The sequence below is a fragment of the Kryptolebias marmoratus genome, linkage group LG15 (genome assembly GCF_001649575.2).
Source record: "Kryptolebias marmoratus isolate JLee-2015 linkage group LG15, ASM164957v2, whole genome shotgun sequence".
Lineage (NCBI taxonomy): Eukaryota > Metazoa > Chordata > Actinopteri > Cyprinodontiformes > Rivulidae > Kryptolebias > Kryptolebias marmoratus.
The window spans coordinates 8,506,869-8,522,006 of record NC_051444.1 but is presented as its reverse complement, the minus strand read 5'-3'; the positions used below and the strand labels follow the sequence as shown (position 1 = coordinate 8,522,006).

General features: G+C 39.8%; 1 protein-coding gene across 1 annotated transcript in view; it reads left to right on the top strand.

Annotated features, from left to right (window-relative positions):
* Positions 1–358: 358 nt before the first annotated feature.
* phlpp2 (PH domain and leucine rich repeat protein phosphatase 2) overlaps positions 359–15,138 on the top strand; it is a 34,201-nt gene continuing 19,421 nt past the window's right edge. Inside the window, exons 1-3 of the mRNA XM_017405135.3 lie at positions 359–1,791; positions 5,343–5,623; positions 8,871–9,004. Coding sequence (XP_017260624.1) covers positions 1,567–1,791; positions 5,343–5,623; positions 8,871–9,004 — 640 coding nt within the window. The 5' untranslated portion in view covers positions 359–1,566. The remainder of the gene's footprint in view (positions 1,792–5,342; positions 5,624–8,870; positions 9,005–15,138) is intronic.

Sequence of the window (15,138 nt, the reverse complement as noted above, 5' to 3'; positions counted from 1 at the left end):
GACAAAATGTTCAATGTTTTCTGCTACATGAAAAAAAATTGTTTCTGGTCTTTTAACGCAAGAAGCACTTCCTCCTTTGATATTCAATGTAAATATAAAAAATTAAAATTATTATAAAAAGGAGAACAATAACAACGACCAGATACTAAATGCCAAGATTGCAACCTGAAAGAAAAAAATTAAACTGCCATTTTAGAAATAACCTATTTTGTTTCATATTATCTGCTCTGGTGTTTAAAGATGCAATTCACTAATTTTTTTTACTATAATGTATTACATGAACCTGATTCAATAATTGTCACATGTAATCTGGTTCAGACTACAGCAGCCTTTTTTTTTTTTTTTTTGTAATCCAGATTAGATGTAAGGAGTTAATCATGTGTCAGTCAGAGTACCCTTCAGCACTTTCACTGTTCATTCTAAAAACAGAATTTTTACAAATTCATCCACTTTATGTGGAAAGTGCACCGAAAGCCTTTCTTATGGGGGCCTCACTACATCTTCACTGAGAGCCTAAGAGGAGTTTGGACTCCTCTGGCCTCCAGGTAAGATGTTAACGTTTTCATTGTCTTGGTTTCAGATAAAATGTTTACTAGAAGGAACATCATCATAACTGGAATATCTCTGCTGGCCGGATCACAACAGAATCTGCAGAAAATATCTGATTTAGATAGCAATAGACAAAACAGCCAAGTACCTACAATTACAAACATGATACAACTAGAGTATAATAAGTCACTTCAAAGTACAGACCTTCAGCCTGTACTACCCCATAAGTACCAGATGCATACCTGGTACATACTCTGTAAATACAAAGTACATTAGGCACAAAGTAACATGCTACTTGATTGTACTGTAAGTACTCAGTAAATGCCAGGTACTTACCCCAGAAGTACCTGCTATGCACCTGGTGTATACCAGAATACACAGTATGTACTTTAAGTAATATGCCACTTGATTGTACTGCCCATAAGTGTCTGGTATGTACCCTATATGTAATAAGTACCAGGTATGTACTCATTAGTACCAGCTAAGTAGTACATACCCAGTGTGGACCTAGTATTCAGCTTGTATGTACCCGGTTTGGTATGTTCCAGATAAGTACCCAGTATTTACACGTACTTGCCTGGTATTTTCCAGGTACCTACCTGTACTTACAGGGTGTTACCTACCTGGTAAGTACCAGATGCATGGTAAGTACCTGGTATTTATCTGGAACGTGCCGGATCAGTAGCAGGTAAGTACCTGGCAGTGTGAGGTGTTCTGCCAGCAGAATGACTCTGTGGGCTGAATCGTGAACTGAACCGAGGACTAAAACTTGACTCATGATTATTTATAGGAAGCCTCTCCCCTCAGACAGGACCAGTGGCTGTTGAAGAAAACTCCGAACCCGCCCATTTAATGTTTATTGATCTGCTCCGGCAGGCCTGCGTGTGACAGCGCACACACTCGGTTCGGTTCGGGTTATGGCGGCGTAGCACCGAGGCGGGATGGTCCTTCGTCTTTCCGCGGGAATTCGCGAGTCGCGCACCGGGAGGACGGCTCCCCGCTAACGGGCTCTCATACATGGCGATGGAGGAGGAGGAGGAGAAGAAGAAGAAGACCGCGGCGGGCTCTGCGGCTAAAATCCCAGCCGACACCAAGAAAGGAGGGGACGGCGGCGAGAGCGGGGCTTGCATCGACAGGCAGCCGGACACGGTGGTCCGCCAGGCGGGGCCGAACCTGACTGCGGGTCGCGGCAGCCGCAGTGGTCCCGGAGCCCACTCTGCGACGGGGATCCGAGTGTTAAAGGCAGGTTCTGGGCTCTGATTATGCTGGGGATGTGTCTTGTGTGTGTGTGGCAGGAGCTGAGTGAAACGGGACAAAGTGCAGGATTTATAACGCATCCTTGCAGTGTTATGTAACACCGGTAATAATAAGAGCTGATTGGCATTCAGTGAGGGCTGAACCGCAGGCAGACCAAACACACACTTAACACACACTCAGAGCCTCATTAGGAGGGCCTCCAGCTGCACACGTTTCTGACATTTTGCAGCAAAACATCATCTGTAACAACACGCACATCTGATCTGTGCCTCCTCATTGTGTTCAAGGGTGTGTGCACATCAGCATGTGCAGCTGGTAAATCCAACAACAGAGAGTTGTCAGAATCTTTCAAACTTGACCCAGCTGGGGGACACTTTTGTGTGCATTTCATTACATTGCACTTACTTCACTGTGTTTAGGAGCTTCTCTTTACAAACCTGGAGCTTTCTGACAGTAATCAGGGGTTTGCAACCTGTGGCTCCTGGAAACTTTCACCAAAAAAAAAATCCCTGACATAAGTCTGTTTACATTGACATCATGACATTGACATTGATAGTTTAAAGTATCTGTCCAAATTCTGCTCAAAGATGATCTGTTTTTAGGCGTCAACACACGCTGTTGCAGAAACATACGGCTAGTTTCTTGTAATAATGCACAGAATAAAAATAAAAGGCGTGCCTCTAATAAAAGCCAGGCACCCAAGTAGTTTAAGTAAATAAAGGTTGTGGTCTATTTGAAAAAAAAAAAAGAGTAATAATTAAAATACCAACAAACAAAGCGTTGGTCTGCAGCCTGGTGCTTTAATTATCACTAAATGAGCAACTTAGTTTTATTTTTTCACAAATATGCACTTAAATAGGTCTGCATAATGTAGTTTTCCTTTGCAGAAGTATGCAAAGTGTTTGTTTTTTTGTCCTAACGCTTACAAAGCAATGGATAATTAATGCAACATTAACTGTAGTTATTATTTAGTTTTTATTTCATAGAGTATAAATTAAAGGGGGTCAAGTATGTTTTGAGGCTCTGTGCAAACTGTATTCAGTGGGAAAGACGGTAAAATAACTCTTATAATGTAAAGGTTGCAGACCCCTGCTCTAAGAGCTGTGTGAGGAAAAAAAGGTTAAAGTTTAAAGAATACAACAAGTGACATTACTCTGAAAGACTTAACAATCAACCGATGTTCAGGTGAGGTCAGGCCTGGGCATATTTACGCTTTTCAAGCAAGGTTGGGTTTAAGTTTGACAATTTGGTGCGAGAAAACTACAATCAACTTTGTTCCTCCGAACATCTACTGTTTGGGAGTCTAGCTACAACCCAACTGAACCTGATGAGCTTCGGAGCACTCTGGAAGCTTGTTGTCACTCCATGGTTCTCCACCACATTCAGAAATGTAATCTGAAGTGGTGGTTCCCAAACGGGTTGGCTTCAGACCCATAAAATAAAATAACAGCGGCACAGACTTGTGGCCCAGATTATCTGAGGTTGGAGGAGGCAAATATTGTTAGCAGGCCAATTAAATCAGAGCATAACGATAACATAAGCAGCCTGAACTGTATTACACCAGCTATTTTTATCCTGTAACACTTCTGACATAATATTTTAAAAATAATCGTTTTTAACATTCATTTGAAGACGCTTTCATGACCCCCCGGTGCGTGGGCTCCCACGGTGTTGTGATCTAAACTGTGTTACACAGAAAGGAAGGATGCAGGAACTTTTTGTTCTCTGGGTTCGAGTTAAAAACTGATGAACAGGAAGACGCTGGAAACGTGATCTGTGTTCAGGTGGGTTTCAGCTTTCTTTTGGGAAAATTGTGTCCGGGTTCCTTGTGCCAAAGGTAGGAAAGGTCATCCAGAGCGTTATCAGAGCCAGAGCTGAAAATGTGTGGCGGATAATAAAAAGGTCATTTTAATAACAAGAGAGTGTTGAGCTGCAGGAATTGTGAAATCATAAACAAATACTGACACAAATTTGTTTCCAAAACTGCAACAATAAGGATCCTAAATTCACAAGTGATTAAATAATGTAATCAGACGGAAGATTGATTTGACACAATCATAGACATTTTTATTTTATTTTGAGTATGTTGCTGATATTAACAAATATAGATTATTTATGTTTTACACACCTTAGAGTTAGTTTGTGAATAAACTAAACATGATTTTAGTTTATTCATGTGTCTGTTAAACAACGTTCAGATGAAGAATTTATAATTTAAGGCCAAAGTCTGAGTTATCTCACACCAACAAGTAGAAGTTTATTATTTCATGTAGGCTGTTTGAAATCAACAACTCTGGCCTTTTTTTAAAGCATGTTTTAGATTTAAATGTACCTTTTGATTGTTTCTATGTTTCTAACCTCAGGGACACTGTTGTTCCTCTCACGGCCATTTAAATAGTTTAGACTTGTTCTTTTAGAAATAAAAGCATTATATAATAATCTTATGTAAATACACAAGTACAAAAAAATAAATAAAATTATCAGAAGATACCTAATTTACAGGAAGCAAATTAGCTGTTACCCCCTCAGACTTGATTGGACAATAATCATTAAATCTTAATCAAGTAACAGCTAATATTTCATTACAGCTGATGAGCTTTTGAGTAATGAAATCAATTACCATTATTTAAATTATACTTAAGTGTTTGCAACACTGACAAGTGTAATTATTAGCTGCAGCCGTAATAAGAGCACGAAGCAAAGATGATGTCATTTGAAAAGCGAAGCATCTCCAGACTTTTATATTTGACCCATTGTTACTGTGAATAAATGTGAAGTTAAGGTTGATTAACAAATTCCAGCAGCTTTCCTGTGACAGAAATATATAATCTCTGTGTATAAATGTTCCTTTTCTTTTTTCTTTTTTTAATTTACCCTCTTGTGCTAACTGTCTCTGCCATTTATGGCTGGTGTTATTGGTACAATACTCGTTCATTTCAATGTTGTGGTCCAGAGTAGATAATTTTTTTCCAAAAATATTAGATCGCTACACATTTATCTAACATATTCACATGATAAGAGATTAAAAAAAAACAACAGAAAACTAAGAAACACAATACTATAATCTATTTTTTTATTTATTTCACAGCGTTAGACTTAAGGAAAGTTTTCATTTATAGAAAGCACAGATGTTACTCAGAAAATTTAGACATAACTTGTTGGACGTGTCATTACACAGGCCTAACACAACCGATGGAAGTTTTTGTGGTCAGCAGAAAGTTTTCCAGCATTAAAAGGTTTATTTTTACGTTTCTGTTCAGAGGCTGGTTCAGGAAGGAAGGTACAAACAATAAAACAATTCAATCACCACAAATCAGTCATTTCACTTATCTTGTTTCATTTTTGCTTTATGACATTCTTAATTGGGTACAAAAAGTTTTAAAACCACATTTAATTAAGATGACTCAGTCACATAGATAGTCACATTGCTAACTACCAGTGCAGGGGTTTAAGTATCTGCAGTATGAACTGAACCCCCCACAGGCTCTTTAGGAGCTCCTAAGTATGTGTAAAAAAGATTTCTTTTTTGTCTGCAGCGCAACATGAAGAGAAATGGGAGCAGAAGCTGTGTGACAAGAAAGACCAGATTTGGATCACGAGAGCGGGACTGGCTTAAGGGGGACACCCAGCGGGGCTGCGTGTGCCTTTATGGTGGGACGGTGGACCCTCAGCCCTCCGCCTCGGGCGCACAAACCACGTCCACCCCTCAGACAGACCTGCAGCTGGTGCTCTGCTCCACCAGGACCACCGTGGAGGAGCTGTGCATTCAGAGGAATGGACAGGGACTCTACGTTCAGCTGCACGGAGACCTAATCAGGTGTGTGAGGAGAGGACAGGAGATGCATTCATGAGTTAATAAAGGCCCAGGGTTCCTTGATTGAATGCATATATCACCTGCCACCTTTCATGTCAGGGTTTCATACTCATCATCATCTTTTGTTGAGAAATGTAGCCATTTTGGTCAAACCTTGAAAATAACATGCTCAGAGTGTCTGTTGTGAATGACTCAGTGACTGCCGCACCAAATTCAAGCTCAATATCTGTTAAATTGACTGAATTAAAGTAATTTTTTGTGTTCGGAAATGTTAATTTGCTGTAGTGTCCATCTTGAATTAGACTGACTACAAAAAATAATCAGCTCTGGATGTACATACAGTGATTACCTTCTGAAAGTGTCATTGCTTTCGGAGCAACTAAATGAAAGAAAAATTAGCTCCATCGTTTACTCCGCACCATCAGCTGCAGACTTCCAGCAGCATCTTCAGTGGTTTTACTGTCAGCTGGGTATGGCTTTGCACTTTGACAGCTTGAAGCTTAATGTGAAATGATGCATTAAAAACAAAAAGAAAAAAAAAAAAAAACAGATCCTGAAACATAAAATGAGGCTTTGTATCTCAGTTACACAGCAACAGAGTGAGTGAAACACGAGACATGATGCAGCTGGTTTAGACAACTGCAAAGATCTAACAGGAAGCTGAGATCTTCCATTAGAGGCAGCTGTCACGAGTACTATGATGCGCATTAGTGTTGAACAAAAGCAACACAGATGAGTTATCGTTTTAAACAAACATTTGCAGTTTTTATTGTTTATGTAATTTGAAGCAAGATGCAGCATTCAACAAGCTGACGTTAGTACAAGGAACACAGGATATCCAATCATCTCATACTTCCACCTGACTGAAGACACACCGGAGGTTCAGGCTCTGCTTTCAGCTCCACAAGATGAACACAGACAGACTGAAACAGCAAATGACCTTTTGATTGTCTGGTTCACTCATCCGTGACCAGGAAGGAGTCTGCTCAGAAACCAGCGTGGAAATACAATAAAGAGGAAAACAAGAGCTCAGCTTTAGCTTAAATCTCAGAGACTTATTCTGTCTGAGAGCTACAGGCTGCTCAGTTTACTTTAAACATTGAGGGATGTTAAGTAAAAATCGATATAACTTTCAAGTTGTGAGCAAAAGTACAAATAGGTTTATTGGAAAAACTGAATTGTTTGTGTAGGTAAGCAATAATTGTTTCGCGATCATGCCATGAACATGCTGCAGAAATACTGGAAACAGGACTGGAGGCTTGTAATAACGTCCCAGCAATGAAGTACAAAACATATTATTGACTCTACATATTACAGACCGAAACCAACGAAGAGTAAAGAATAGTGGTATTAAATAAAAACCTTTTGCAAACCCCAGAAAGGTGGTTCAGTTTACATTCAAGATGAGTAGTTTTTAAACAAATGTCTGCCAGTGAGCGCAACCAGGTGGATTTATATTTAATATTAAAGTCTCCTTCTAAAGAGAACTGTTTTTCATTTGATGTTAATGAAAAGAATAATCTTCCAGAAACAGAAATCACTTACAGTAAAGGCAAGCCAAGGTTACATTGAAATGTATTCAAATAAATAAATAAGTGAGTTTGTGGTCATTTTAAATTCACAAGCTAGAAGTCCATGTGTGTTTGCCTCTAAAATGGTTTCAGTTGAGTTTTATATTTTTAAACTCATTCTTTTTCATTGTTTGTCATCACCATAAATGTACTCATTGCAAAGACTGGTGGAAAAGCCAAAGTGACTGAAAATAGGTCAACAATGGTGACGTCCATGGAAGAGCTGTTTGGGGTCGAGAAGTCCAACCGTTTTGATGTATTCGTACATTTTGAAGGCACAGATTTGTTGAGTAAAGTGTGCAGATAAAAACACTTTGTTTACATTGAGTGCATACCTGCATTTCAGAATTGCATAATAATATATCTGGAAAACTACTGGAGTAAACTCTGTCAAACTGCACCGTTAGGTGTAGTTCTGGATATTTTTTTTAATCTTTGATTTTATCATCTGTACCTGAATCTAAACAAAGCTGAGCTGTACATTAGGAAGGAATTCATTAGCACTGAAGACGATTTTGGCTCTTTTTTTTGGTATTTTCAGCTGGACAACCCACATTTTAAGATTAATTTAATAAGATAATAGTGTTGACGCAGACGTCGTTCTTTTGCGTTCATTCATTCATTTGGAACCACTTATCCTCGTCCCGGTTGCTTCCAACAGGGTGAGCAAACCAGCCCGGGATTCTTTTTCCCAGCATCAGGCTCTTCATTAGGGATCCAGAACGTGCTTTTTTCGGGACAGATGGGAGGTGTAATTCCTCCAGCATGTTCTGGGTATGCCCTGAGTTTCCACCCAGCTTGTCATTCTTTGGATATGTCCAGAAGGAGCCTCCCAGACAGTTTGAATAGTTTCTCTCAGGAGGATTTCACAGCTTGACATCAGGGGCCTCTAAATCACTTCACCTTTCACTGATACATGTGAACTCAGGTGACCCGCGAAACAGCCTGGGTAACTGTATACGCATATATGTAACTGCACATATCTGCATTTTATTGCCGGGTCAGTAAAAAGCACCTCCATGGCTATTGGAGGAATCAATGAGGCTTGTCTTTTTTAAGCATGAGGGTCAGACATCCTCTTTATCCCTGCTTAAAGCTTTAACGTTTAAAAACCACAACTGTCAGGAATCAACCAATATGAATGACTCTTCAAACCTTACAGGCCAACGGAGATAATGTGACTTTCGCCTGAAGAGTTTCATCAAAATTAAAGATTTTTATTTGGCGAAAATGTTGAAGATGTCTGATCATCACGATTATTGATGCGAGTATAGCTGTAAGCTGAAAATGCATTTCAAACAATAGAAATCGATATGTCTGACAAACATCTAATGTTTGTGTCCTAAAATACAGAGAGCTCTTTATTATTCATTTATCTGTTCTTTAAAACCCAATACATATTTAAAGACGCTGCATCAGTGTGAATTTTAGATTTTCTGTTGTGTTTTTTTTTCCTGATTTTGGTTGTTTGATTCAGAATCATGACTATGCTTTTACTCTGTAAAACCAGCTCCCTGACATACCTAAATTGGTACATTTATCATCCATGGGTGGAGAAATTCTCGACAAATCTTTGTTTCTTGCAATCATTAAACTCAGCCATCAGGATCTCCTGATTTTATTTTACAACAACATTTTTAACACGCACATATTTCCTCTCCATGTCTTTGGTCCTGAAGGAGGCTGGACCCCGCTGAACGTCCACTTCAGATGGTGTACGACTACCTGACATCGATGGGTTATTCAGACCCGGTGCGAGTTCAACACGAAGCTGCCAACTCCGACCTCAGCTGTTTGATCCGCTTCTACAGCGGTGAGTACTCCACCGCCATATTGCTTTCAGATTTGGTGAATTCTTCTGGTGAAACCTATAGCGGTTTTCACATCTTCTGGCGAGGTTGTTCCTTAAATAAAAAGTGCAGATTGTTGCTTTTGAGACTTTTAGACACATCCTTCTTTAAGTGCGAAACTTTGCAAACACACACCCAGCATGATAGGTGGCTGACCATCAGTCATTCGGCGCTGCCGCTTGCTTCATTGACTTGAGGACAGGAGTGACTAATAGCCCTCACTCCTTCTCATTAATGCAGCACCAGAATGGATGTGACACTGGAGTAACCATCAACAAATTTAGGTACCTGAACGCATCTCAGTTTATCTCGCATAAACCTGGAGACATCTCCAGCCATCGTTGTTTGAGTTGGACCCACCTTCTATCACAGGTTTCCATTTATTAAGTAAGAATAATATTGTGAAAATGTAGTTTGACAAATTTATCAGCCTCTGGGTTGGTATTTATTTGTGTTGCTCACTTTGTCCTCCTGTGTAGTGCTCACTGGTTAATGGTGTGCAGCTTTTTGTCTCTCTGTCTCCTGCCAGGCCAGATTGGGCTAATATCAGTAGTCAGACCACATTGGCGAAAGTGTAGCCAGGCCGCTTGGAGACTTCCTGCCTTCTTTTGTCATCTCATGGGAAAGGAGGACCACAGACCAGGCATGACTGGTATTTAGAGTCCTAATGCTCAGCTGAGGCCAAGATGATAGTTTGCTGTTTGAAGAATCGAAGAAGTAACTTCTCCCTCCTTCCCCGGGCTGGAGGGCTGGTCTCTGATGGGGTCAACATTTGCTTCATAATGAACGCTCACCTGCTACGATCAAATAATTTTGCAAGTTTTTATGCACCAGATGCAAGTAATTTCTCTCTTCTGATTAAGTAAAAACATTGAGATGATTTCCTGTTGCCAGTCACAGATTGCAGGTTGCATCATGGGTAATAATCTGCCAGAGCAAATGAGGAAAACCGTTCAAAACTATTGCTGTCGCAGAATATGGTGCACTCATGTAAGAGCACTGCATTTAAGAGTCCACATCACTGGATCCAAATTTCCAGACTTAAATTAGTTAAAAAGATAAACTTGAGGAGTTTGCATTTATCGCTGAAAATCTAGGGTTTCTGTTTTGTTCGCCAAGATTTTATTTATCAAGTGAATTTTGGCTTATTTTTAAGTAACTGCTTCTAGTTCTGGGTTTTTGAAGGTGTCGAGAAAGCTTTTCATTAAGTCTTTCTGCTGCCACTTTCTGCTTGTTCGAATTGCAAACCTGAGATTGTAAAAGTTGTGAAAATTGAGGGGAAATTATCTTTAATGACACGAAGGTTGTATTTGTGTAGACGTAGCTGCTCGCACCACTGCTTCATTTTCTGCACCTTTTCCTGAAGCTCTTTTACAGACAGTTGGTGATTTTGATTTACTGTATTGAAGAAAATAAGAAAATCTTTTTGATCTTTCAGACATCAGATTAACCTTCGATCTCCAACTGAAGTACCGTTTCTTAGTTACATGACCGAACGGCTGTCTGAAAGGTTCTCCTCTTTGCTCTGTTGTGGAAATAAATTATTTAATTTTTCCGTGGGTTTATGCAGCTTATAGTTGAGCTTGTGTCTGCTTATTAGTGGAACAAAGTTTGAATATTTAAAACTTTTTATAATTTGCATCACCTGACTTTTCCTAGCAGTGACTGTGGAGCGATCAAAAGTTCAGACATGAGACTGCAGTAAACAGTTTCAGGTGTCCCATCCTTTTTATACATTTACTCAAAAACAAACAAACAATTTTCCTCAATAGTTCAATTTTTAATCAGGAGCTTCGGTCGTTTGTATGGCCCTACACATCCTGTGTTGGTATGCAGATGTTTTGTGTTACAATGTGACTTTCATTTCTAACCACATTGTTTTACAGCCTCATTTAGATTTAGCCTCCAGTCAGCTTCAAAGTTCAGAGCAGCAGGTGATTTAGAGAACTTCACCCTCATCATATATACAGTGCATGTGTATGTATATATACAGGAAGCTCATCGGACACATGAACACCCACACTCACCCTTCTTCTGTGGTGCTCGTGTGAAATTAAAGCAAACACTTCCAAGACAGCGACTTCATGAAGACTCGTTAAAACTAGCGCAGAGACCCATTGATCCTGTTTGTCAGCTTGTGCAGCTGCAGTAAAGATGAACCCGTCTGCTGAGCCCCCCTCCCTCCAGCCTTGGTGATCTCTTGCATCTTTCAGCTCAGAGACCTGGAGCTGCTGTGCATAGTTCATGTGAGGTCCACTGTCAGGGTCAGAGCAGAAGGACATGCATCATCAGAAAGCAGTGTGAACTCATCTAATAAGTTATTGGTTTGAGTGCTGCTGATTTATTAACGGAAATCTACCCCAAATGAGGCTTGTTGATGTTTTAGGCAATGAAGATGTGGCTGGTGAGCTAATGTCTGAAACCTTCTGCTCCGGCAGGTTAATCAATGTGTCAGAATGATCCTGTCCTTGGTAACTTATAAGATGTTATGTCTTCATTTCAGAGCTTATAAAAGGAGAAAGCTGTTTTTTAGTGACAAGAAACTGAAGGAAAAAATTAAAATCTATTCAGATCTGCGCTCCCACAGAATTGCCCGGGGCAACGGAGCTCTGCAGAAACCCGACTCTCAGGGTTTCCTGCCAGAACCTCGTAATGCACTGTTTGTGATGGAGTTCTGTTTCTCTGAAGGATTTCCTTCTTCTCCTTTTATACTCGGAGACAGTTTTTTTTCATCCTAAGCTCTTATGTCCAGCTTTCAAAGTGGCTGCTGTCAGTTTACTGTTTTCATGTTATCTATATTCAAAAGCGGTATTCAGCCGTGTTGAAGGCCATGTTTGGTGGAACTTCAAATCCAACACGAAAATGTCTTCATTTATTTATTTATTTTTAATATAGGTAATGACAGACCACCAAGATGAGGCATCTGAGTGGTGGGTTGAATGTGAATTTGCTGCCAAAAAGAGCTTGTTGTTCTGATTCAAATCAGTCTGTGTTTCCGCCTCCACTGACCCCCCGCTGCATGCTAATGCAATCTATGCAATCTTGAGAGAGACAAAAAGGCTCTGGGATACAGAGAGTATTGTATTCATTTGAGTGCTCTGCAATTGCCTTGAAGTGTTGAAATATGTGAATAAAAAAATAAAAACATTTTTAAAACAGTGAACACCCCTCCTGACCAAAATCAGGAACTACAGACTGTTTTACAGAAGAGATGAAATCTGCACAAAGAATATATCGTTTCAATTCAACATCTCTGCTTTTATTCAAATCCAGATAAGTCTATAGTTTTGTTCAGTTTTATTATGTTCGTAAAACAGACAATGTGCAAAGTAATTTTAATGCCTGAATCATCAGATTTGATTTGGTGTTGAACATTTATTAAACATCTAAATGAAGTGACTGGTAATTTTCTGCCAGGCATGGTGTGGAGTAATTACTGTCCACCTCTGAACGGCCGAGCCTGGCGATAATGGTTGTGCTTGTGTCTGTGTGTCAGGATGAATTTTAATGAAACTGGCAAAAAGTAATCTACAGCTGATTAACTTTTGAAGTCAACACAATTCAATATGGCCGACACAGCCCACTGACTCTAAAAGACACTAAACTGGCCTTAATTCGGTCAAGTTTACAGATACTGACCTTATATTTGGTGTGGTCGTAGCTGAGAGTCGCCTGAAAGTTTGAAATTTAGCCTTTAACTTTTTGGAGTCAGCTCTGTCTGTCTGTTAGCAAAATATTTTATAAACCACAGGACAGATTTTAATGAAACTTTCAGGAAATAATCATTGGATGTACATCTACAGATGACTTCTGGAGTTTAACCCTATTTATAATGGCTGCCACAGCTAAGTGAGCATAAACAATGCAAAAATAGCAACATTTCAGTCAGTTTCACATGTGCTTTAACATTTATACCACTTTTATCTAAATCAGCTGTGAGTCTTTATGGTAGTGGAGTCCATCTGATTGCCAGATATTCCGTATTATATTTATTGTTTGTGTTTGCCATTTTTTGACAGTTGTTTGTGATTTTCATAATGCACACACTGACACTGAGATGACAAGAAAGTTTCAATATGTCGAGCAGCCCCAGCTGAATTAATGTTGTGTTGAAAAATATTAATCTGTCATAAATAAACTATAATGTCTGCTGTATTATTGATGTATTCAGTCATGAGTGTTTGAAAAGAAGATGAATTAGAGAACAAGCAGTTTTCCGTTGTTGCTCTGCTTCAGGAGTAGATTGGTTTCAGGTTGAATAACTCCCTCTTTTTGTGCTTCCACTGTTAAGCCTTTTTCAGTCCCATGTTGTTCAGCCTTTCATCTTTATCTCAGTTCCATCTTTCTCTCTTTTTTTGTTCCATCTTCCCATCTGTCTCTCTGTCTGTTTTTATCCTTTATTAATAAGCAGCGTTTACCCTTCTGTGGCCTTGTTGTTGATCTGGCATGTCACATGAAGTGGGAAGTCACTGAGTTTGCTGAGGGCTGCAGACTAACTTGGGATGAACAGGAGGGAGAGAAGAAGTCACACATTTGACTCTCGGATCTGTTACTTGCCACCTTCTTCCTGGGTTTTGACAGCCTCCCCCATGCGTGTATTTGACACCAGTTGATGATTAACTTAGCCGAGGCAATATGGGCTGTCTGCAGCGCTGCACCTTGAGAAAACAGCATTGCACAACGTGCCACGGCCGTGTCACCAAACCCCCACGGGTCCAGTGGGACTGGTCTGCGTGATTTGTCATCCGCTGGACTGAATTGATTTGGCTGCCTTTTTGCAGAGCAGCCAGAGGTTACAGCAGACAGTATGGAGATTTACTAACTCAGATTGGACTTTGATTTTGTGAACAACATGTTTCCCTAGCAACTAATATCCCCGCAGACCCTGGGAGACAGCATATGTGTTTGTTTTAAAAGTTGGCTCTTTAAGATTGGGAAGTCTGGCTTGCTTTTGATTAAAAGGACACTGATTTTCAGACAACTGGTTGTGATAAAGCTGCAAAATGTGAACGCATGTACGCCTGTTGCCTAAACGCTCGCACCATGAATTTATCTTTGCACATTATTTGCATTTTCTCACAAGAAGCTCATGAAGATAAATAAATACTTCATTTTAAGCAACAAGCCTGAAGTGCCAGATGTCTTTGCTTTCACACCCATAAAATTAACATTCTGCCTCATGATAGTTTGTATTAAACAACTGTTTTCATTCAGAACAATGTCAAGTTTTTTGGAGAGATTTTTGCTCTTCAGGGTTTTTTTTTTGTAGCTTTTAATAAAAATGGCAGGTACAAAGCCCATGTTTACATCAAGAGGGAATCATTCCCGCCTACACAAGTCGCCATCTTAAATGCTTCATTTACAGTTGTTTGTCTTTAATTGTTCTCATCACCATGACATTTGTGCATCACCTGCCCAGTGGCTAGTTTGATACAGCAGCTCACTTATGGTTCACCATTTTGCTTTTCATCTTTTCTATCACTTTTAAAATAAAAACCGTAAAGAGTCAGAAGGTGTGAATCCAATGCACAGTGTGGAAAATGTAGTCAATTTTAGAACCCCCCCCAATAAAATAGTTAATCTATAATCAAGCATCATTTGAGTTTATATGGAATCAAAGATTAGGAACCGTTATCAACCTACCAGCATGACAGGTTGTTATCTGAGGCACTTGTTCTTCATCTTCATTGAGTTCTTCATCAGAAGAACTCCTGGAGGCTGTTATTGCCTTGGATGCCCTTGCAAATTGAAAAGGGGAGGTGAAGCGAACGAACAAGTTGGAGCAAAAGAGGCAGAGTAAGCAGAAAGGAAGGGCATCTGAGTGGGAGGAAGCGTAACCTGGTTTGAAGCAATATTAGTGCCAGAGGACAGGAGTCGGAGAAGCTTTTTATTTCTCCTCTGAGCTTATTTGGCTTGTTATCTACCTGAGTGTACTTGAAGCCTGGCAGGGAGAGCAACTCTGCTGTCAAATGCTTCCTGCAGCAGTTGCCAGCTACGGCCACCTGCTGTGCATGTTGGCATAATTCATTTGAGCAGATTGATGTTAAATGTGACAAAACCTGACGCGCTCATCAATTCATCCAATACTTTATGGCAA